General features: G+C 37.2%; 1 protein-coding gene across 2 annotated transcripts; it reads left to right on the top strand.

Moving 5' to 3' along the window:
* Positions 1-1415: 1415 nt before the first annotated feature.
* Positions 1416-24820, top strand: fermt1 (FERM domain containing kindlin 1). 2 transcript variants are annotated; one of them, XM_033990873.2, is made up of 17 exons: positions 1416-1542; positions 2192-2327; positions 3907-4052; positions 5987-6084; positions 7030-7165; positions 7811-7942; positions 8075-8258; positions 9599-9701; positions 9793-9900; positions 13593-13724; positions 13880-13929; positions 15351-15475; positions 15567-15673; positions 17050-17274; positions 18737-18861; positions 20884-21025; positions 23185-24820. In XM_033990873.2, the coding sequence occupies exons 3-17, from the start codon at positions 3914-3916 to the stop codon at positions 23356-23358; spliced, it is 1980 nt and encodes a 659-aa protein (XP_033846764.1). In that variant the 5' UTR covers positions 1416-1542; positions 2192-2327; positions 3907-3913; the 3' UTR covers positions 23359-24820. The 2 variants fall into 2 exon arrangements, with proteins under 2 accessions (XP_033846764.1, XP_055088034.1); XM_055232059.1 differs by lacking the exon at positions 2192-2327 and having other exon boundaries at positions 1426-1542; positions 23185-23790.
* Positions 24821-25341: the final 521 nt, after the last annotated feature.

Here is a 25341-nt window from a genome sequence, read left to right as displayed (position 1 = left end):
GTTCATACCAGTAAAGTCCAGCTGGGGTCAGGCTTTCAACACAGGTCATCTTGGAAAATGGCATCAGTCTCTGTAATACAAACAAATAATTAAACATTGTTCTAATAATACGGCCTTTTAAATAATACAAAGAACCCACATGGCCATTTATATGTTATTAAATTAAAACATTTACATTAAAAGTTAGACTCAACTTGTTTCTGTTGGCTAAAAATAAAAGTATTAATTATTAACCTATATTTTAATAATCTTCTAAAGTATTTACTCCAATAGGATCCTGATTTCTGGAAGTTAGCGATACTTGCATAATAAACAGTTGCTCTATCAACAAGCTAGCATGTTAGCATATGCCAATTTAGGACGATTCACTTTTGTATTTAAGTATTATTTGAATTAACACGCTGAAAATGCAACATAATTTTAAATAATATGAGTTGAAACCAGGTGGACACGTTTGTAAAAGGATTTGAGGCTTGTTGTTATAATATAAGGATATACGTGTGTAAAACAAATCAGTTATTAGCATATGCCAATTTAGTACAACGCACTTTATTATTTCGGTATTATTTGAATTGCCACGTCGAAAATGCAAGCTAATTTTAAATAACATAACTTGAAACCAGGTGGACACGCTTGTAAAAGTTGAAGCTTGCGAAAATATAAGTGTGTAAAACAAATCAGGCAAGATAACCAAATATTCTAAATCCGCACTTTCTGTAACGGTGAACAAGCTAGCATGTTAGCATATGCCAATTTAGTACAATTCACTTTACTATTTCGGTATTATTAGAATTAACACGCTGAAAATGCAACATCATTTTAAATAGTATGACTTGAAACCAGGTGGACACGTTTGTAAAAGGAGTTGAGGCTTGTTGTCGTTGTAATATAAGTGTGTAAAACAAATCAGGCAACGGTCAACAAGCTAGCACGGTAGCATATGCCAATTTAGTACAATTCACTGTATTATTTCGGTATTATTTGAATTACCACGTTGAAAATGCAGCCTAATTATAAAATAAAATGAGTTGAAAGCAGGTGGACACGTTTGTAAAATGAGTTAAAGTTTGTTGTCGTTATAATATGAAAATATAAATGTGTAAAACAAATAAGGCAAGCTAATCAAATACCGTAAATCCGCACTTCCTGCAACGGTCCACAAGTTAGCATGTTAGCATAATGCAATTTAGTACACTTCACTGTATTATTTCGGTATTATTAGAATTACCACGTTGAAATTTACCTAATTTTAAAATAACTGTGACTTGAAACCAGGTGGACACGTTTGTAAAAGGAGTTGAGGCTTATTGTCGTTATAATATGAAGATGCAAGTGTGTGAAACAAATCAGGCACGCTAACCCGCACTTCCGGTAACGGTCCTCCCACTTCCGGTCGGCCGACTCCCACCTGAGCCGTGCCCAGGGAGACGACCTGTGAGCTGGGTGTGTGTGTGTGTCTGTCCCGGGCCGCTCTTCTGCTCCTGACCTACTTCTTCTTCCGTAGATATTACAAGAATCTGAAGAGTGGCCGTTATTAGCGAGGTAAGACTATTTTAGCGTTTTTATTTTACAGAAAAGACAAGATTCTCCCATATTATAAAGCTAATCTATTACCACGTATTTCTCCATTCATTGTTTAAGGCTATGTTTGTAATTCAATGAGTCAAATTAATGTTTACTTCTTAAATTCTCTTTAGATATCCATCAAACTTACTTTAAAAGCAGCTAAAACAATCTTAAAGGCTGCCAGTAGGTTATTGCTGTGTTTATAATGCAGTTTTAGTAGTTAATGTGCCTTATAAAGCTTGATAAAATTGATTTCTGAGTAAACAAATGCATTTAGATTAATCAAATGTAGAGATAAGCATGTTTGTTTACTTACTCTCAGATCAAAAACCTGATTATTTCATACTCAGTGCTCTAGATTATTATAATTATATTGTTTTTGTGAAAGTTCATGTCCATTGTATCATTGATCTTATATAAATACTGCATTCTCCAAGCTAAATATTTGACCTGATTTACTATGCACACTCATACTTTCTGTAGCCCGCAGCTGTATTAAGTTGAACCACTGTACCATCTTTTTGAGTGCACCCCGCAGCTCTATTATACATTCTTTGCGGACTACCATCATCATGAATAAATGTAACAAGTTTTAAAGTTTGTCTACGTGCAAACTTTTTCACAGTCACGAGGACGTTTGCGACGAGGGGATTTGAAGGATTTTTTGCGTGGTCTTTGCTGCTCCAAATTCGTGTCTGAGCTCGTCACACATTCCAGACCTGAAACCTCCCTTCTCTACCGTCTCCTCAACATTATTACCGGTACACCTACTCTCCTCTCTTATTTGTCCCGTCTAATCAAGCTAGTCTATAACCAATTGAATACTATATAAAATAACGTAAGTGTTTTTCAATTGCTAATGATAGTGTTGTAATTGTTGTGTGAGGTATTGTCCTGGAGAAAATGTGTACCAGCTTTGTTAATGGTGGACAATCTAATTTTTCTGGCAAAACATAGGCAAGCTGCTTGTTTCCATGGAGATGTTATTGCAGTATCACAGTAAGCTTGGATTTATTCAATTCCAGGTGCATTTGTGCTGTGAGGGGGTCACCTTTCCACAGATTCCGCTTGTAACTTGTCACAGATCTGGCCTGTAATTTGTCACCTGCCTGTTTTTATGGATAATGATACGTTTGGTAATGCCATACAGTGGAACAATACAGGCAAAGCAATAGCATCCCTATGGAAACCTCCTTTATTTTTGTCTTATCTAAACAGAGAGCTCAGCTGGTAGAGCGTCCACTGATCCGAAGGTTTGCAGGTTGAATCCCACTCTCGACATAAAAAAAAAGTATCATTGGTAGAGATCCACTGACACACAAGTTAGTGGTGCGAGTCCAGCTCTCACAGATGAATACTGCAATTTTGTCCTTGGGCAAGACACTTAACCCACCTTGCCCCCAGTGTCCATCTATATACACCGGTGTATGAATGTGTGTGTGAATAGGTGAGAGGTTCCTTGATGTAAAGCACTTTAAATGCCTTGAAAGTGGAAAAACGCAATATAAATATCTGACAAATTTACCATCTAAGTAAATGCCATTGTAGTTTTCTTTGTATCCACATGAACAGATATCGGGGATGCCAGAATCATAGACTATAAAGAACAGAGATCAACCAATATGTATGTAATATTGTTTAGAATCCAGACCAACCGATGCCCGATAAGCTTTGGGCCAATATATAGGACCATTTTTAAATTATTTTCCTCAAATATTGTAACTTAAATTTAATACAAATTGACCCACGGACCCTTTTTTTTTACCACAAACCTTGAAGAGAGCTGTGTATCGCATTTAGTGCCGTTGTCTCTTTGTATTGAAGTGTTAAAATAAAGCTTTGTGCGTATGTTCTAGGCAGCAAATCAACCAAAACAAAATATCGGCTTGTACTGGAGATGCAAGGGTGAGAGCCATTAAGCTAAAAAGTCCAAATATCAGCCTATCTCTAATAAAGAAGTATGTATCGTTTTATATATACAGTCTATGGTCACAATATGCATTTTTTACAAAGCCAATGAACTTCCAAATTGATTTCATAACTTATTTATTGAGTTAAAACTATTTCCTTCCACACACCCATCTATTTCGTGGTCCCAACTTTAGTCATATCTTATAATGGGCTACGTCATGATTAATTAGTTGTGACAGATGACTAATAAGCAATATAACCAATATAAAGACAAGATGGTTTTTTTTGCAAAAGTGGAATTTCCCCAAGGATATAATTCACTGACTCATGGTCTGATTTAACTTGACCCTCCATCCCTACACAAGAAAGTACATTATAGTTTGTGTTCTTCTGGTTTTGAGTGTATCTTCTGTCTTCTTTTTGAAACAGGGTCATAATGTCTGGAGATACGTCATGGGAGCTGTCCATTCAGGTGGACCTCAGAGAAGGAGAGATGGAGTCAATGAAATTTAAGCTTCGAGTCAAAGGAGACCTGCATATTGGTGGTCTGATGCTCAAACTGGTGGAGAAGATAAGTAAGGAATCATTTTGTTTTTACTTCTGCTTTATTAAATTTGAAATATACTGATCTGTGTCTGTACAGTTCTGGTTTAGTCTTGATGTAGGTCATGTAAATCAAAGCTGGGAGTGAATGAAACAGGACTGAACCTACAATTAAGCTTGCGTTCGCACTCCTAATTTGGCTGTGGTTTGAGTCCAGTTTAGTCCTGTCTAGTCCTGTAATAGCTCTGGGTTAGTCCTGGTTCAGTTCCTGGTTCAGTCCTCGTTTAGTCCCTATTTTTATGTGGGGTGTGTGCAAGTGTGAACACATCTTAAAGCAGAACTAGAACAGGACTAAACCAGGACTAGAACGGGACCAAATCAAAGTTTGCATTAATGTTGAACCTTGAACCAAAAACAATTGGACTGATAAGGAACACTTTCGTTTTCATTTAGTCCTGGTTTAGTTCTTGTTTAGTCCTGTCTAGACCTGATTTGTTTGATAGACCTGATGGTATTCTTGATTTGGTTTTGAGACGTTAATCCTGGTTTAGATCTTGTTTAGTCCCAGTTTTGATGATTTTTTTACTTTTCAACTGATAAATGCATATACCAACTTTGGCTTACATTGCTTACTTAATATAAAAAGAATCACGTTCGAGCCTATAAACATACAAATACTGCTACAGTTCCACATTTGGTTGTTTTTTTTTTACTATGAACTCCTTAAGAAGTCTCCCCCGTGAGCCACACCTGTGTTTGCCTTCGCTGTGTTCCTCGTGGTCTCTTTGTTTTACTACAATGCGTCAACTCTACTCACCCTCGGGTCCAAAGTTCAACTAAGATCAGATCCTTTTGAAGTGCCTTTGAACTCAAGGGATATTATTGGGTTTCAAATGACATAACATTAGACCAATAATGTTTTAAATACAGGTGAGGGAAGGAAGGTGGGAGCTAAAAAAAAGATAGTTAAAATGCTGATTTTTATGAAGTACAGTGAGTTATAAGGTCTAGACACAAATAGAAATGATCAGATTCGACATTAGTCAGTTTACTTTATGGATGTTTCTTATGAAAATACCTTCAGTATTACCTGGCAAATCCAGACTGATATCGCTCTGTGCTTTTTATATTAGTCTGGCCCCCCACGTCCTCCATCATGTCTCAACCCGGTCAAACGTGCTCGTCCAATCAGATTAATTTATTTCAGTGACACATGTGAAACGAAGGAGCTCAGTGGTCACCTGTGATTTACAAATAAAATCACATTTCTCTCACCTCAGATTAACCTTAAGAGTTTAGTGCTCCGCTCATTGATTCTGCAGAAATCCACAATGTTTTTTCTTAATTTTTTTTCTGAAACGGGTGGGACCACGCGTGTCCCTTTTTGCCAGCAGTAAAAATACAAATCAATTTCTTAATTTTTCTTGTGAATTTCGTGTATTTATTTTTGTTTGCTCAAAGCCGAAGCTTAAAACTCAAAAAGCTTAAACTCGAAAACTTTAGTCAGGAGGTAAAACTAACCCTTCAAATCATCTGAAAAGTACTTTATTTTTCAGTCCAGTTCAAAAATATAGTGGAGTAGAAAGTACAGATACTGCTCTCAAATGTAGTGTAAGTAAAAGTAAAAAGTATCCACTGTAAAATGTACCACTTCAGTACAGTACTTTACTACTTGTACTTCGTTACCTTCCACTATCTTACATTACTTAAGCCAGTGAGACATAATACATGACTAATAGCTTGTCACCGACGGACGGATTTCAGATTGGCGTCACTCCATGATGTCACGCGCTCTCATAAAAACAGTTCAATACGACTTGACCATAACAGAAGAGAGGAAGTAACTGTTGGTAGTGATGCATGTGATCTCTGCCTTAAGGCCACGTAAAGCTCAGTAACTTTGTGTTTTAATTGCCTTGGAACTGTAATAAAAGGCAATGGCTTTACTAATAAAATCTGTTTACAGGGGCTCCCCAGGACTGGTCTGATCATGCCCTGTGGTGGGAACAAAGAAAATGCTGGCTCCTTAAGACCCACTGGACCTTGGACAAATACGGCATTCAGGTGTCAGGGTTCACTACAGCTTTGAAAATCTGTCCTAGAGTTAAACTCAAGTATTTTTTTTAATTCACGCCACCCTTTGTTATCGTAAGTGCAGTTGAGGATGGGACAAAAATGTAATATTGTTTATAGCTGTTTATAAAAAGACAACCTCACTGTTAGCGTCACTACTTCCTGTTCAGTTTTTATCTCTGTGAGGTTTTTCCCAAGCTAAATCAAGCTAAATTTAATAAATATTTAAAGATCAGGCAGTCGACAGAGCTGCGGGTGGATGTCTCAATGCTAGTGCTAATGCTAATTTTGAGGCATAATAAATTACACCACAAACTGTATTTTACATATACAAATAATTGGGTAGACTTTATATGAATTAATTTGAATTTTAGTTTAGTTTTAGTTTATTTTAATTTATGTTTTACAATTTTGATAAAAGTGACTGTTAGCTTTGAGACACCGCGCGCTAGCTAACATGTTTTTGTGGATTACAACACAATACTATAATAGTTGTCTAATCATTTATCACTTATCATTATCACTTATTGATAATACTAAGACTATAGTTATAAATTCATAATATTTAGCAGTAGTTTTAATAATTATCGTGATTTTATCTTCATTATTATTTTGGTCAGTATCGTCCCGTGCTTAGCCACAGCTGCCGTGGGGTAGTTTGCATAAAGTGAGGCTGCCAATCCAGTGTTCACATTAAGCAATTTAGGTGAAGTGTTTTGCCCAAAGACACAGCGACAGCACTCATCCGATCCACTTGGTATCTGCTCTGTCAATGGTACAAAAATAGTGTTTCATAACTGTAATTTATTTTTGTTGAGTGCAGCGAAACACGGCTGAGGATTGTCGTCTTAACACAAACTGTAATGAACAAAACACAGCCTGTCTTAATCTAAATTGCTTGTTTAACGACTGTATTTTCACTGTTTTGTTCCGTAGGCCGACGCTTTCCTGCGCTACACTCCTCAGCACAAGCCTCTGTTACTGCAGCTCCCAAACATGAAAACCGTCCGAATGACCGTCAGCTTCTCCAATGTGGTTTTCAAAGCTGTGGCCGAGATCTGCCAAATCCTAAGTGAGTCCTGCCTTTTTATTTAATTAATACCTTACAATATCAGCGCTTAAACCAATGCTTTTGTCTGTACTGATCTTTCTCAAAATCAATCAAACAGAATAAAAAATGTAAAAAAGACTATTTCCTAGATTATAAACAGTTTGTTCATACCTACTTTTTTGTAATTCGCTTGTGCTGGGCATAGGCTGTATATAAAAATGGACATAGCTAACCTGCTAGCATGAGCGCACTTCCAGCTCCATCGACAAATTGTTACCCTCCTCTCTCTGTAACTGCTGCTGTCAGACTCAACATTTTGGCCTTAAATGTTCGTATTAACCCGCTCTACGTGATCCTGAGGTTTTTATTTTGCTGTTGTGTCTGTAACTCAAGATATGAACATTAATAACAGACAAATCCTTCTTTCCCAGAGGTTGTTCCTTCTAGCGTTATCAACCGGTTTGATTGATAGTATTGCTAAGCGTTTGTTCCCTTTATGGACAAATAAAGCTTTCATAAAAGTTGCATAGTGCTCCTTTAAATGAAAACAGTATTATACATTTTTGTTCAATATCATAGTTTTGTTTACCTGTATCCTGCCGCTCCATTAGTTGTATAATAAAACACATGACCGACCAGTTTTTTTGCGTTTTTGACCCACTTCAGACATAAGAAGATCAGAGGAACTGTCCCTCCTGAGGCCCGTTGAAGATAAGAAAAAGAAGAAGAAAGACAAAAACTCAGCGCTGGAGGAGCTTTGGGACATAGACGTGCTCACGAAAGGCGCTGGGGGGTCAGGTACGATTCTGAAATGCACTTTTAAATGGAAGCGCTGGTCCTACGTTACGCAAAATAGACTCTTGTGAGATTTAAGCCATGTTAGAAGATGCATTATTGATTCCGAATGATCTTAACTCTTTTTCCAATCAGGTCCCATGTACAGTAAAACCATGACAGCCACATACGACCCAGAGAACGGGATGCCACTTTCTTCCACCAGTCTTTGGTTTGGAGAAAACCCTCTTGCCGAAAGTCAACCCAACCTGCCTCCCGCTGAGCTCGCCAAAATATACCAGTCCCTGTCTCTAGTGGACAAGGCCAACATCAACGCAGGGTAATGTACTTTAACGTAATAATGACCTGTCAACCTATAGTACAAAAAATGAACTTTTGTGAGCTTTAAGTCGTGTTATAATGCTGTTACCTCCTCAAAAACAGACCTGGAGTTGTGTTTTGTTTCATTCACACATGTTTGAGTAACACTTTCTACATCTCCAAAGCTCAAAACGCTCCGTTCCACCTTGTGATGTCATGAAGAGGTAGTTTTCAAGTTTACAGCTACCATTTACCTTTAGTTCAGTAGAGATTGGCAGGAATCCCAAGGCTGAAATTATCTAAATGATTCTAGTGAAGGTGTGTGGAGTTTAAAAACACAGTGGAGCACTTCCTGTATCACCACATGATGACATCACAAGGTGGAACAGAGTGTTTTCTGTCTGAGAGAAGAACTCAGCCTAAATATACAGGTTTGTTTGTGCGTTAAACATGTGTGAATGAAACAAAACACAACTCCAGGTCTGTTTGTGATGAGGAAACATTATATCAGACATCAGAGAATGGTGTAATATGTTTTTCCGATGTCGGTCCCACCACTTAATCGTCTCATGTTATTGCTTTGCCTGGAGTGTTCCACATTATGGCATTGTTGCTACCAGAGCAATTTGCAGGTTTAATCTGTGGAGCGGTTACTCACACAATAGAATGCATGTTTTTTAAGGTGTTTTTCAGCTATAAAAACACTTGTCATTGAATAAACGTAAGATAGACAGGGTTAAATCTGACCTATTCTGCAAAATGGACTTTTCAGAGCGTTTAACCATGTATAGTTGTTCTTATTTACCCTCTGAAGTTGTTTTTGGAGTGGTTTGTGCATGTTTTAGTAATCATTTTCACCGCCACAGATACACGCCCACTGTGACCGACTTACTTGTTATTGAATTTTATTTTCTTAAGCAGTGATACTCGTAGGATTTGACAGCGTTACGTCATCATTTTGGTGCAATTGGAAAAAAAAATCTGCTGTTCACTCGCTAGTGTCATGTGCAGCTGTCCATAGGGGGCGCCGACAGCTACACAGCTCTTTGTTGTGAGGACGTTTATGGCGACGTCAGCTCCCATTGGACGCCACAGTTTTCTAATGCGGAACTCAGCGGATTTGTTTCTTTTTTTTTAAGTCGTTTTTGATGAATATTGTGATTTAAAACGTGTAAATTATAACGAGTGTCAGATTATAACGAAAGAGCGACAATAGGTCTGATTGAAGGCCATACTGAACATTAAACATACAGCACACCCTACATCAGAAAAGTTACACAGTGCTCCTTTAAAAGTGTCTGTAATGGTCACTGGTACAGCAAAATAAACCCAATACAAAAACGTGTTTGTAATTTCTAGTTGGCTGGACTCCTCCCGTTCTCTGATGGAGCAAGATGTTTTTGAGGATGACAAGATGCTGCTTCGGTTCAAGTACAACGTTTTCTTTGATCTTAATCCCAAAGTAAGCGCCACAGAGTTAATACCGCCCAAACGTTTAATCATGATTTTAACTTTTTAATAATAATAATAATAATAATCTGCTTGTTTTTCAGTATGACGCCGTTAGGATTACTCAGCTCTATGAACAGGCTCGCTGGGCCATTCTGCTTGAAGAGATAGACTGTACAGAAGAAGAAATGCTGATGTTTGCGTCTCTACAGGTGAGAAACAAACACTGGAATATTAAAGCGACTATGATACCATACGCAAAATGAACTCTTGTGAGCTTTAAGCCGTGTTTTAATGTCGTTACCTCCTCAAAAAACAGACCTGGAGTTGTGTTTTCTCTCATTTTCGCATGTTTGAGTAACTTTTTATTATTAGTCTGTAACATCTCCAAAGCTCAAAACGCTCTGTTCCACCTCGTGATGTCATGAAGTGGTAGTTTTGAAGTCAACAGCTACTTTTTTTAACTTTAGTTCAGTAGAGGTTGGCAATTCCAGGGCTGAAATCATCCAAATGATTCTAGTGAAGGTGTGTGGAGTTTAAAAACACAGTGGAGCACTTCCTGTATCACCACTTGATGACATCACAAGGTGGAACAGACTGTTTTCTGAGTCTGTTCCACCTTGTGAGAGAAGAAATAATAGCCTAAATATTCAGGTTTGTGCGTTAAACATGTGTGAATGAAACAAAACACAACCCCAGGTCTGTTTGTGACGAGGAAATTATAACATAGATCAGAAAATAGAGTAATATGTGCCATTTAAACCAAGAAACAGACTTAAAACGTCACAAATTATTCATATTACGCGACCAAATGTCGAATTCCTGTTGTTATCTAACTGAGAAGAAGTGGTATTTTACTGTGTGCGTGGACTTGCCGGAGCAGGAAAAGAGGCTGGGAGTTAAGGAAGTGGAGAAGAAAACAGAACGTATATAAATACAAATTATGTGATTGGCGGTAATAGAAATGATAGGTTGCTTTCGAGATAATATCCAGATTGTCGTGTTATTATACGCAACAAAATATATACCTTTAAAGATGAGTTAGAAAGTCGTCAAAACTTGTAAAAAGAGGAGATGATACGTTTGCGCACTGGTTTATTTTACACATAAGTCGATTTTTCAGTAATAAATAAACTAAAAAAATACACCGCAGATATGTTTCAGTCATTGTTTAAAGGTGTATTATGGAACTTTTGTGGTAGGGCGTCTGCTGGTTGCTTGTCTCCATGGAGATGTTATTGCTTTGTGTAGAATGTTCCACAGTACGGTATTAATCTGATCAATTAGTAGTAGTTCTTATTGCTCAAAATTACCCAGAAAAACAAATAAGATGCGTCTCCTCTCCACAGATCTGATATTGACCTTAGCCCCCTGCGAAGTCTCCATAGAGATCGATAAGCTGAATGACATCTCCATGGAGACGAGCAACTGGTAGACCCTCCACCCGAAAAGTTACACAGTGCAGTTTTCTATTTAAAACGTCAAAACGTATCAAGTACTTTGTTACGCGCCCCTTGGTTTAGGAAGGTTAAATTTATGGTACATTTTTAGGTTTAATTTATGTTCTAATAGAAGATAACGGTGGGATTTAATACGTTTTGTTCTTTCCTCTCCTTTTTGAGCTTAAGAAAAAAAATATGTGAAATATGCATTAAGTGTAGTGGATATATGTGTTTATGTGTTCATTAATGTGCTCGAAATTTTAAAAAAAATTAAGTAAAATGACATAGTACGGCAACTAAAAGATGTAGAACTGAGCGTAGAACAAAAACAGGAGCGTGGAGTCTTAAAAATAAACAATCATATATTTATTTTACCAAAAGTTTATAAATGTGTATGTGTATAAATTGCATAACTCATTAATACTAAAATAAACTACTAACTTAAGATCAGCTGAGGTCACTACAGCCAAGAACCCTCTGGTCACTGGTCCGGGTGCGGCGGATCAGGTGGTGGGCGGATCTGGGCGGGTGGAGACGAGGGTTTTCTTCTCGTTTTATTTCGTTCTTACAGTAACAGTACAGTAAATGTATTTCACAAGAAGTTTGATGTGATTCAGAGCTGATAATAAACTGATTCACAGGGAGAGTTTGTGCTGTACCAAGAACTTACTGTACCATCTCTATGACTCACACACAAACGTATCATTTTAAAACACGGATTAGCAATAGTGTCATACGAAATAGATAAAGTTGTCAAGGTGCGAATAACAAAATCTTACTGCTAATTTGATAGTAACGTATTTATTGTGAAATTGTGGGTAGGTTAAAGGTCCCGTTATTACACAAAATGGATTTTTATGAGCTTTAAGCAACGTTATGATGTTGTTACTTCATCAAAAACGTGCCTGGATTTGTGTTTTGTTTCATTTGCATACGTTTGAGTAATCCTGATTTATTAGTCTGTCTACATCTCCACAGCTCAAAATGTTCTGTTCCACCTTGTGATGTCATGAAGTGGTAGACATTGGCAGATGATAGATTTGTACACGGGTTTATTTAAAATACAGTTGTGTTTTTGAGTAATTAATGACATAAAACTACTGCTTTTTAATATCGTTTAAAGCTGGATTATGGAACTTGTCTCCACGAAGATGGTATTGCTTTGTGTAGAATGTTCCACAGTAGGGCATTAAACCTAACTATCTAGATCACATGTGTCAAACTCAAGGCCCGGGTGCCAAATGCGGCCCGCCACATCATTTTACGTGGCCCCCGAGAAGGTAAATTAAGGCTTGACCGTCATTTTAAAATAAGTCTGTGCTGCTTTAAAGTTTGCACTGACCATAAACTAATGAGATTTCCCCAACAAGTGACACTGAGAAATATTTGCAAATAATCATGCCAAATTGTTCAGGAAGAGGAAAATTGTCGGTGTGGAAGGCAGTTTCAAGAAAGGTGCTAAAGGTGAATATAAGTTTGTGTTTTAAGGAGAAAATCTGTATGTTTTTTGTGTTATGAGGCGCGGTCGGTACAATCTATGTCGACATTTTGACACCAAACATGGAGCTAAGTATGAAAAAGTTTGTCTGCAAGAAAAACAACAAATCGTCCAGTAATTAAAAGGCTGTTTTTTGAAGCAGAGCTGAAGGTTCTGACCAGATATACACTTTTAAAAATGCCAGTTTATCAGGAAATACACAGTTACACGGTTTAAAAGTTTAAAAGTAGTTACATTTATTTTACATGGCATTTGGTTACATTTAGTGACATTTATCCTGCCGCACAGTCACATCTGGCCCTTGATGAAAATGAGTTTGACGCCCCTGATCTACATCTAGTACAATAGTAGTTTTTAATGCAATAGAGATCGGCAATTCCAGGTCTGAAATGATCCAAATGATCCTAGTGATTCAAGGTGTGTGGAGTTTAAAAACACAGTGGAGCACTTCCTGAATTACCACATGATGACATCACAAGGTGGAACAGAGTATTTTCAGTTTGAGAGAAGAACTCAGACTAAATATGCAGGATTTGTGTGTTAAACAAGTGTGAATTAAACTAAACTCCAGGTCTGTTCTTGATGAGTAAACAACATTATAGAGCAGAAAATAGTGTAACCTGCTTGTCGTCATGGAAAAGCTTTGCCTGGAGTGTTCCGCAGTGTAGCTTTAAACTTATGAAACCATGAAGATAACCCATTTTGACACCACCAGGTCAAATTACAGGTCAGATCTGTGGAGAGGCAGCCCTGCTCACATTAAAATCAGGTTTTTCATGGTATTTCTTGGCAATAAAAACACTTGGGAGATAGATAACTTTAATACTAAATTGTGAAAAATTCTTGGGACATTTCAACATTTCTATGGCAACAAGTAGCTGACAACCCCTCTACCAGTAAAGTTACATAGTGTGCCTTTAAATACCAGCTTATATTAATACATTCTGCCTTCTTATTTTCCCAGTATCACATTTGTAAGCTCACTATGACCAGCGAACCACAGGACAACTCAGACGAACCGGAGATCGACGAAGTGGAGGCGGCTCTGTCCAACCTGGAGGTGACGCTGGAGGGAGGCCACGCCGACCGGATCCTGGTAAACACATTTTTAAGCTATTTGAATTCTCGTTTGAATACAGCAAGACAGCTGTTTTTTTTTTGAGCGTAGGTTAGGGTTAGCGAGCAAGTCTAACGTAATGATATGTTTAAAAGCTAAAGAATTACTCACACGGTTGTTTATCTCACTTTCAGGAAGACATTACGGACATACCAGAGCTGGCTGATACCCTCCGGCTGTTCAAGTAATAACACTATCATTCAGAATAATCATTTCATTATTTTTTTATTTATGTATTTTCTACAATTACGCTGAAAACTTCCATGATTGAATTCCGGACATTAGCTTTAGATTTATGTACCCAGGATTTATAATCAGAACTGGATTAGACACTCCCCGTCCGTTTTGGGGAGAGATCAACTAGTGGCCGCTCCAGGTACTGCAGCTCTCTGGAGATTCAGCCCAGCGCAATGTACTTTTTAAAAGAATTTAAACCGTCCGTGTTCGGCTCTCAGGGCATCCACAGCTTTCACAAAGGTCGGGTCTTGTAGGGCTTCTTCTGTATTTTCACAACATGAACATTTTTTGCAAGTTGGGAGGCGCAAGCTCGTATTGAGAGAGTAATGCGAAGTAATTAGAAGAACAGGAAATCTTTTTTTGGGCCCATTCGCCAACGAGCGCAGGCCGTTGAAAACAATATGACGCCATCTTGGATTCACCTTCCAGACGTTATTATACTTCCATGTTATATACCCAGAAGTATTAGCTATAAGTTAATGTAGTTTAAGTATTTTTCCAGTTGGCTCTATGCACAGTAGCGTGCTAGCTAGCTCACTGTGTCTCAAAGCTAACAGTCACTTTTTTAAAATCGTAAAACATAAAATAAACAACCTATGAAAATTCAAATGAACTAAAATAAAGATTATCTGATTATTTTTAAATGTAGATTACTGCAGTTTGTGGTGTTGTTTTTTAATATTAATTGTGCCTCAAAATTAGCATTAGCGTTAGCATTGAGACACAAACATGTCTCTTTCTCTTGTTTCTTTCCTTTGGTGAAGTATTAATTTTATTTGCTTCGTGTTTAACATGTTGTCAGTGACGTCCACCCACAGCTTCCTGTCCACTGCCTGACCCTGACCTCCTAACCTCTGACCCCTGACCCCTAGCCCACCCGCAGCTCCCTGTGTACTGCCTGATTTTTAAATATTTATTCATTTTTAGTGTGATCTGGCAACAACCTCATAGAGATAAAACTGGACAGGAAGTACAAAGCCTGTTGTATGATTGAAATGAGCAAAATGACCTGCTTTTTGATTATTGTGGCTTTCAGTTCCAAATATGTTGAAAAGTGATTGTGAGTTAAGATTAATATTCTGAACTCCAAAGATTTTAAAGGTGCACCGTGTAACTTTACAGATCTGCCACACGGTTTGTTATTGGTTTGCTGAGAATGTTACACAATATGACATTAAACCTTTTATCCATCTTGCATTTATTAAATTACAGGTGTTTTTATACCAAAGAAACACCTCAAAAACCCCCCTCCAGCTGAAAAGTTATACACTGCACATTGATATTCGCTTCTGTGGTGTTTGATTTGCACTTTTTAAACATTTTTTGAAATACATATATATAAAAATGTATGTTTATGTTTATGTTTAGACCAAAAAGACTGACACTTAAGCCGTACAAAGATTACTGGTTTGTGTTCAAAGACACCACTATCTCCTATTATAAGAACAAGGACGCAGCGCAGGGAGAACCCATCGACCAGCTGCATTTACGAGGTGAGGTTTTTTAAATTCTTATCATTACATCAAAAAGATTAAAACTATAGTTAAAAGTCTTTAATAACTAAACATATATTTCCTATTCCAGGTTGTGAGGTTGTGCCTGATGTTAATGTGACAGATAAGAAGTTTGGTATAAAGCTCCTGCTCCCAGTGGCTGATGGGATGAACGAGGTTTACATCAGGTGTGACAATGTAAGTCCTGCCTAAGGAAAACCAAGTTCAGTTTGTACTTAGAGCTTCAAAAGTTTCAGCAAAACTGAAATTTATGAATGGAAAGTCCCCTCAGAACAGCTGCAGTATTTCGTTTTGAAGGGGGACCATAAAGCAAGATGCCGTTTAGCACTCCATTTTATTACTTAAGTAAAAGTACAGATACCGGAGCAAAAAAAACAACACTCAAGTAAAAGTATAACATGAAAAAATCTACTTAAGTAAATGTATTAAAGTACCTGTTTAAAAATGTACTTAAGGAGTAAAAAATAAAAGTATTTTGCACAGATTTTGAGATCTAATAGAGCAGAATAGTAATTTTTTTTCCTAGTTGTTTATATTTGTATATTTTTGTTTTGGTCAAATTCACTCAGCCTTTTCAGCAGGTCTCAGACAATAATAAACTGTACTTTTACTTTTCAGTCCTGTTCAAAAATGTAGTGGAGTAGAAAGTACAGATACTGCTCTCAAATGTACTGAAGTAAAAGTAAAAACTATCCACTGTAAAAATGTACTTAAGTAAAGTACAGATACCAAAACATTTTACTTAAGTACAGCACTTTACAACTTTTACTTTGTTACATTCCACCACTGAATGAGATCAACTTTTGTTTTGTTTTTAAATATTTTCATAAACTTTATAAAGAAATAAGCCCACTGTCTGTTGACCTCATCAGAAACATGAACATTATCACAATTAGACTCAGACAAACTTTCAACTTACGTAAGTAAAGTACCTACATTTTTTACTTAAGTTCAGTACTTTATACTTTTTTAAATTTTTTTATTTAACCTTTATTTAACCAGGAAGGTCCCATTGATATTAAAAACCTCTTTTTCAAGGGAGTCCTGGCCAAAATAAAAAATACAGTTACATAATTAAAAAGACAACATTTACATTTATTTTGTTACCGTCCACCACTGCCTTTTAGGATTTTAGCCCTTTTAATGTCTAATGTTCTGAAATTTGGCAGATTTACAGTATTATTAGACTCTTTAGTGATGCCAAAAATTCAAATTGCTGCATTTTTTCACATATATTTTGTAATGGCATTAGTTCTATTGATATTTATGAGTAGTGGTTTACAGAGCTCATAGACTGTTTAGGCTTTAGACCTTAAATACCATCAAAACTGCTAAAAATCTGACTCTTATATGGATAAAATGTGTTGAAAATCCAACCAGTCAATCCAAGTGGCCAAGTGAACTCAATGTTTTGCTAACTAGCTAAAATTTGCATCCATCTATTTTTACTTTCTGAGTGTAAAACCCTGAATATATTTGTTGGAATATAAAATGTAATAAAAATATAAAACGATATTAACCAAACGTAATGATTATCTTGCTTTTTTATCCAGGAAAACCAGTATGCAAAGTGGAAAGCCGCGTGCATTCTAGCGTCCAAAGGCAAGACGATGGCCTACAGCTCGTACAAGCATGAAGTGAAGAATATTCAGTCGTTTTTACAAATGAAGAGTCTAGCGCCACCTCCTGGTCAAGAAGCTCCCGATGTTGAGGCCATGGACATGAATGCAGAATGCTTTGTTTCTCCACGTTACGCCAAGAAGCACAAAACTAAACAGGTGCGTCCTACAAGCGATTATGTGAATCCTGTAGCTTTTATACATTGAAACGACACATCTGTTCTGTAAGAAATAAGGCCCTATACCTTTTAAATATAACTTTTAAAAATAAAGTGTTACTCAAACATGTGTGAATGAAACAAAACACAACTCCAGGTCTGTTTGTGAGGAGGTAACAACATTATAACACGACTTACAGCACACAAGAGTCAATTTTGCATAATATAGGACCTTTAAATATAACTTTTTTTTTAAATTTTAGTTAGTCTTTATTTGAAGGGACAATGTACATAGACATTATGCTCATAAAACAGAGATGTACTGCACCAGATTATATCTAAACACATTCAACAATATAAAAACCACACCGTAGCATAGATTCATCAGCTCACACTCAACATTGACATTACAAAAGTTAAAACATATTACATATTTTAAAAACATAGCACACCGGGCACAAAAAGTGGGTGCTTCAGGTCTGACCAGTCCAAAGCCGTTTAAACAAGTGCATAACGATTACATAAATAACACAGACAATAACACTTCAGTTCATCTGGACACTGTTTCAAGAATGTATTTTTCTATTAAAGCTGCACTGTCTAACTTTTCTGGTTGAGGTTCTGTCATCTGCTTGTCTCCATGGAGATGTTATTGCTTGATCTGGAACGTTCCAATGTCCTCAAATGGATCCAAGTGACAGTGGACGACAGTAGCTCAGTTGGTAGAGTGTTTCAGGTATTCCCACTATGCCAAATTACAGATAAGATCTATGGAGCGGCAATTAGGTAGGTATTTCTTAGGCAAAACAAACAACTGGAATTGAAAAAAAATGCATAGCAGACACATTTTAATGCCATACTGTGCAAAACACCACACAAAACTGTAACAGCTCTATGGAGACAAGCAGGTAGAAGACCCTCCACCAGAAAAGTCACACAGTGCACCTTTAAAGAGCCCATTTTTACGCACTTTTCTGATCTATGCTGTAATTACAATGTTGTTTCCTTGTCACAAACAGACCTGGAGTTGTGTTTTGTTTCATTCACACATGTTTAACACACAAACCTGCAGATTTAGACTGAGTTCTTCTCTCAAACTGAAAACACTCTGTTCCACCTTGTGATGTCATGTGGCTCCACTGTGTCGTGAAGGTGTATAGTTAAAAAAACAACAATCATTTGGAGTATTGCAGACTTGGAATTGTCAATCTAGCCTGAACAAACGGTAAAAGGTAGCTGTTATCTTGATCGCTTAATGACATCAAAAGGTGGAACAACTCCAGGTCGGTTTTTGACGAGGAAACAACATTATAACACGACTTAAACCTCACAAGAGTCAGTTTTGCGTAACATAAAAACACCTTTAACGAATGAAACAAATGCCAGCAGCGACTACAGCATTTGGTATTCGTATCCTTTTGGAAGTTTGTTCAACTTAATTTGCATTTTTGTTTATTTTTCAGCTGACAACTCGACTATTGGAGGCTCATCAAAACATCGCGCGTCTGTCGCTAATGGACGCCAAGATGCGCTTCATTCAGGCCTGGCAGTCGCTCCCAGAGTTTGGCATCAACTACTACATCGTCAGGTAATTCTGGCTTGGCATCGTATTTATAGGTCTTTTGAGATGAGGAGCTGTTTGCATATTGTTTTGTGTTTCTAAGAGGACAGCACTCTGCATATTAACAATGAACAATAGAATATGGTGGGATTTTAATCTGTTCATGGCTAAACTCCATTTTCAACCGTCCATCGGAATAACTATAGGAAAACATGTATTTATTCTATTTTATTTTGCCTTACTAAAAACAAATATTAATTTTCTGAACATCTATAAGAGTTTTAATGATTGTAATTTAACAAAAAGTCTGAACTCTGCTCCGAGCCACATGCATTTCAGCTGTGGATCTTTTCATTAACACACAAACCCTGAATGTTTAGGCTGAGTTTTTGTCTCAAACTGAAAACTCTCTGTTCCACCTTGTGATGTCATGCGGTGATACTGTGTTTTTAAACTCCACACACCTTCACTAGAATCATTTGTTTGATTTCAGCCCTGGAATTGTCAATCTCTTCTGAACAAAATGTAAAATGTAGCTGTTAACTTGAAAACTACCACTTGATGACATCACAAGGTGGAACAGAGCGTTTTGAGCTTTGGAGATGTAACAGACTAATAATAAAGTGTTAATCAAACATGTGTGAATGAAACAAAACACAACTCCAGGTCTGTTTTTGAGGAGGAAACAGCATTAGAACATGGCTCTCAAGACATTTAATACACAATTCAGTCTAACAATATTGAAATATCAAGATAGTTTTTTAAATACGACGTGAATATCTGTTGTTAATATGCTGATTGTGTTCTGAAGGAAGTTTCTATTCATAGGCAGTGGTGGAACGTAATGAAGTAAAAGTAGTAATGTACTTAAAAGTAAAAAGTAAAAATGTTAGGTATCTGTACTTTACTTAAAACATTACTTAAGTGGATACTTTTTGCTTTTACTTCGCTACATTTAAGAGCTGTGTCTGTACTTTCTACTCCACTACATTTTTTAACTGGACTGAAAAGTAAAAATATGTTTGTTATTATTGTCTGAGACCTTCTGATTTATTTTTAACACGTTCATAATTTGAGCAAAACAAAAATATACAAATGAAAACAGATGGAAAAAAAATAATTCAGTTGTTTCTATTGAACAAAATTCAGCTCAAATCTTTATCAAAATCACTACATTACTCTCTACAAGCTTTATAAGACTCAAAATCTGCATGAAATACTTTTACTTTTTACGCTTTAAGTACATTTTTAAACAGGTACTTTAATACTAAGTAGATTTTTTCATGTGATACTTTTACTTTTACTTGAGAATTATACATTTTGTTTTTTGTTTTTTTTGCTCTGGTATCTGTACTTTTACTTAAGTAACAAAATTGACTACTTTTTCCACCACTGGATATAGTTGGATATATTTTGTCAAGGCAAATAAATAAATAAATACAAATAATTAATAATAAATATAAAAAGAGAGAGAACTAAGTGCATATTACCTCGTTTAAATGGTCAGGTACAACATTTTTAGGAGGAATATTTCTTTGGAAAATATCACAGAAACACTAGGTCCACAGCCCCCATAATTTTCATTTATTTTTATTTATACACGGAGAACCCAATGTTCCAGATAGTTAAAGTACAGAACAATCCAACAAAACCAAACAAAACACATCATTTGTATTCAAAGTTTCTCTATCAAAGTTCGACAAACAAGTGAGATATTGAGTCAGTCCATCGTCGTAGTCCCTCATAAATCCATTTTATACAGGGTTGTTCTGACAGACAGCGATGGCCAACCTGCTTTTTCATGGAGTGAACAGTGATGGGTTTGAAATTCATCACCTGTTATGAAACGAAGGGCTGAGTGAAAGAGTGAAGCTAATGGTTTTCAAAGTAGTAATAAATTGACTTCAGCAGCACATTCTTCACTCCAAAAACAACCCATAGATTTTTCTGGTTCTTCATTCTTACCTCGTGCTCACCCTTTACAACATGTGCTCACCATCTGCGTATATTGTCGGACTATAATATTATTAATGTGTGTGCATGTTTTAGATTTAAAGGCTGCAGGAAAGACGAAATCCTTGGCATCTCGTACAACCGGATGATTCGAATCGACATGTCCTCCGGGCTGCCTGTCACAACATGGAGGTTCGCCAACATGAAGCAGTGGAATGTCAACTGGGAAATTAGACAGGTGAGAGGAGACCGGGGCATCTGAGATAAATTTATACACCCTGAAAATCGATATAACTGTTATCGCTGTGGACCCTTCATGTGTGGCTTTTGTATTTTCTCTGCGTCTGGGTGGGTTTTATATGGGTGTTCTGCCTTTCTGCATCAAACTAAAACACAACAGACACACACAACTTAAAACACAAAACGCAAAAACTCCATTGGTGGTTTTCCGATTGTAAAATGTAATGACGTCTACGGCCAGATGGGGGGGCAAGAGAGTTTTATTACGTAGTTTAGCAGGTAAAGCGCTCCACTGGCCCGAAAGGTGGCGTTTCGAATCCCGCACGCGACATAAACATCATTGGTTGAGTGGTCAGATCCACTGGCGGTGCGATTCCAGCTCTCACAGATGAATATTGTTGTTGTGTCCTTGGGCAAGACACTTCACCCACCTCGCCTGTGTGTGTGTGTGAATGGGTGAGCGGTTCCTTGATGTAAAGTGCTTTGAATCCCTCGAAAGTCAAAAAACGCTGGATAATAATGTGACCGTTTACCATTTACTTTGCCATGAAATGTCCAAAAGGTAAATGCACAAATGTTGTACCCTAAAAATCACTGTGTTACAACGAAAATCTGCAGTTTAACTATTTAAATTTTAACTTCTGTCTATCTGTATCAAATATACCTTCCCTATAGAATGTCGTGATGTCATCTGAAACCAAGCAAAATTAGCTAGTCATGATTAGCCAAGGTTTGAGTTTGACAGTAATTCATTATCTCGTTTGGCTTGTGCTGATCCCTCGAGTCCGCTCAACTTTTGGTGCAGAGCAGAAAGTGTAAATTCTCTGACAAAAACATTTCATAAATAATTCTTTAAAAAGGAAGCAATGTATAATGAAGCCAAAGCGATATTGTTGATGTTTAGCTCATTGGCTAAAACACAGCTGAACCTTCCTCCTCTTTTATTTACATTACAGCCAGAGTTGGTAGTAGCTAAAATTTGTACACATAAATTGTATTGTGCGTTGTAAAAGCCAAACGTAAAATCTGTCAGCTGGACAAAAAGTTGTAGGAGTGAAGACGTTTGGCTGCTCGTCCAAAGCGCTTCTTCAGTTTTAGTCAGATTACTGCTGGACACTGCCTTATATCTGTCTGAAGGGAGGAGCTAACTACACTGAAACTGGAAATAGCTATTGTTTACAGTTTCTGTATGTAGGCTAGGTCTGTTGAGCTAAACTAAGTGTGCACTGTGCCTGAGACGTACTTAACATATTCATTCAGCTCTTAATGGATGCTTCCACACCTGTTGGCATCCTGGCTCACTCTATTGTTTTGTTTTTGTATTCTACGTTTGCTAATAACACCTGGAAACATAGAAACCTAGTTAAAGTTTTCCAAAAAAGTGTAATAAAAATACTATATAGCCTACAGTTTATTTCCAAAATGACTTGAGTTACACCGACACAGTTTCTCCTCTTCCCAAACAATTCCACCGGGTGTCATTCCAGATTGATATTATAAACCAGCTAGCCTTATTTTCAATTGTGTTTTGCTGAGTTAAGTCCTGACAAAACCTAACTCAATATCTGGAGGTGGGTCCACTGCGGTCACCCACTGCTCCTGACAGGTCGACTCTGGGATGATGGATGGATCAAACGCAGAGGAAAGAATTGCCAACAGGGACAAACATAAATATGGGAAATAATGAGTCTTCTGCTACTGCTGCTATTACACTCAAATGCATTTACTCAGGTTATTTCGGGAATAAACTGTAGGCTATATACCTTTTTTTTTTGTTATTGAAAACTTTTAACTGGGTTTATACATTTCCAGATTTTAAAAGCAAACACAGATACAATTTATTTGTTCAAACTTTGGCTACTACCAACTCTGGCTGTAATGTACATAATATATCCCATGCTAGGACAACAATAGCTTAGTTGGTAGAGCGTTTGTCCACTGACCCACAGGTTGGTGATGCGTTTCCAGCTCCATAAATGAATTTTCATTGGGCAAGACACTTAACCTACCTTGCATGTACTCTGGCGTATGAATGCGTGAGCAAATCAGTGAGTGGTTCGTTCTTTAAAGCACTCTAAGTGTCTTGAAGGTGGGAAAGTGCTACATAAAAACATGACCCTTTACCATGCTACTTCTTTTCTGTGTGTGTTTTTACAGGTGACCATAGAATTTGACCAGAACGTGACAATAGCGTTCTGCTGCGTGAGCTGCGACTGCAAAGTGGTCCACGAGTTCATCGGAGGATATATTTTCCTCTCCACACGATCCAAGGACCAAAACGAAACTCTAGACGAAGAACTGTTCCATAAACTCACTGGAGGTCAAGAATGAGGAGAGTCGGCCAAACTCCCGTCTTAAGCTGATGTGACTGCCTCAATATACACGTGTAGCAATAGAAACGCATTAGGCTTATAATTAGGGATGGGACCAGATCTCGCGAGACGAAAATTGCCACAAGACTGTACATATGTCTTCATCTTTTTCTCTGTCTTTATCACAGACTGTGTAAAGAAGTGGAATAAGTGAGCACAATGTCACCCGTAGCGTTCGGTCAAGTCAAATGAAGCTAATCGAGGCTAGAGCAGTTATAGGGGCCAGTTTGGAGCCAAAGAGCCAATCCGGAGCGAGGCTGTTGAAGGTAACGCCCCTTCCCACACCACTGGTTTAGCAGGGAACAGGCACTTAGCAACGCTGTCAATCAAACCTGTTGCTAACGCTAGCGGGAGCAACCTTGTGGAAAGAAGGCGCCTGATTTGTCTGTTGTTAATGTTCATATCTTGATTTACAGACACAATAGTGAAATAAAAGCACCAGGATCATGTAGAGGGTTAATACGAACATTTAAGACCAAAATGACGAGTCTGACAGCAGCAGTTTTCAATAGAAAGTGAATTGGAGAGAGTCGAAGGAGCCGGAAGTGAACCCATGATCACTTCCTGTTTGGAACTTAGCAGCTAGCAGGTTAGCTATGTCCATTTATATAAACAGTCTATGATAGTTATCTTCATCTTTATCTTTATTTATACGGTGAAACCCATTAAAAGCACTTAGACTCTCTTTTTCATGGCCTCCCTGTTAAAAATACAATACAAACAAGCAAAACGTAAGCAAACGAGTCCATATAAAACATTAAAAACAGGTGTAGGTGTGAGTTATAAAAGTTCCCCTTGCGTTTACATTGGCTAACAGAAAAGTTAAGTGGTGCTGAGAAGCTTTAGTTCCAAAAAGCAGAGCTGCAATGAAAATAAATCAAAAATGGTGAAGCCAAAACTGTGAACTGAACTACACAATTTCTTCATTATAAGTGATGTCAAAATCTTCTTTTGTTTCGTTCTTGTGGATCCAATCTCATGTCTCATCTTGTGAAAACTGTATCTTGTCCCACCCCTACTTAGAATGTTTTTTACAGACAAAATCGCTTTACATTCTCGTCCGTTATTCATTCTTTTTTATAAACTTTCACTCAGTCACACTAAAGTATACGGCAAGGTGGGTGAAGTGTCTTGCTTTGACAGTACACGATGTTTGTAGCAGGTATAGAACTTCCAACCTCAACCTAAGAAACATCTGCCCCAGTATTAAAGTCCAAAGGATCTCCTCCATTTGTGTAATCTTGAACTTCAATTGTTGCTTTTATTTTAAGTTTATACCACTGTTGATGTTATTTTTACAAACAGGACTAATGTAAATATGTTCTCTCACTTCATTCTGTCATATTGTGAAGACTTTCTTTGATACAAACCAGGAAAATAGTCTGTGCAAACATTAAAGTGTTTTTATAACTCTTGTTTTTAATTATGGTTTTATATATTTTTGCCTTATTTTTCCCCCAAATTGTAAATTGTCTGTGGCGTTAAAAAAAGTTACCCAAACCATTTTTTTTTAGCATTTTTATTTGCTAAACACTATACCTAGAGTTGTGTTTTGTTTCATTCACACATGTTTAACACACAGGCCCTGCATATTTAGACAGAGTTCTTCTCCCAAACAGAAAACACTCTGTTCCACCTTGTGATGTCATCGTGTGGTAATACAGGAAGTGCTCTACTGTGCTTTTAAACTCCACACACCTTCACTAGAATCATTTGGATAATTTCAGCCCTGGAATTGACAATCTCTACTAAACAAAAACAAAAATGTAGCTGTTAACTTGAAAGCTACCACTACATGACATCACAAGGTGGAACAGAGCATTTTGAGCTTTGGCGATGTAGACAGACTAATCTGTCAATGAAAAAAAAAACACAATTCCAGGTATGTTTTTGAGGCGGTAACAACAGTATAACATGACTAAAAGCTCAAAAGAGTAAATTT

The sequence above is a fragment of the Periophthalmus magnuspinnatus genome, chromosome 24 (assembly GCF_009829125.3).
Source record: "Periophthalmus magnuspinnatus isolate fPerMag1 chromosome 24, fPerMag1.2.pri, whole genome shotgun sequence".
NCBI classification, from domain to species: domain Eukaryota; kingdom Metazoa; phylum Chordata; class Actinopteri; order Gobiiformes; family Gobiidae; genus Periophthalmus; species Periophthalmus magnuspinnatus.
Note: the sequence above shows the minus strand (reverse complement) of the source record. Positions and strands in the feature narration are given on the sequence as shown.

Coding starts and splice junctions, on each gene's coding strand:
- fermt1 (XM_033990873.2), top strand. CDS start 3,914: ATGTCTGGAGATACGTCATGGGAGCTGTCCATTCAGGTGGACCTCAGA. Junction 4,053..5,986: donor CAAACTGGTGGAGAAGATAA/GTAAGGAATCAT, acceptor ATCTGTTTACAG/GGGCTCCCCAGGACTGGTCT. Junction 8,259..9,598: donor AAGGCCAACATCAACGCAGG/GTAATGTACTTT, acceptor TGTAATTTCTAG/TTGGCTGGACTCCTCCCGTT.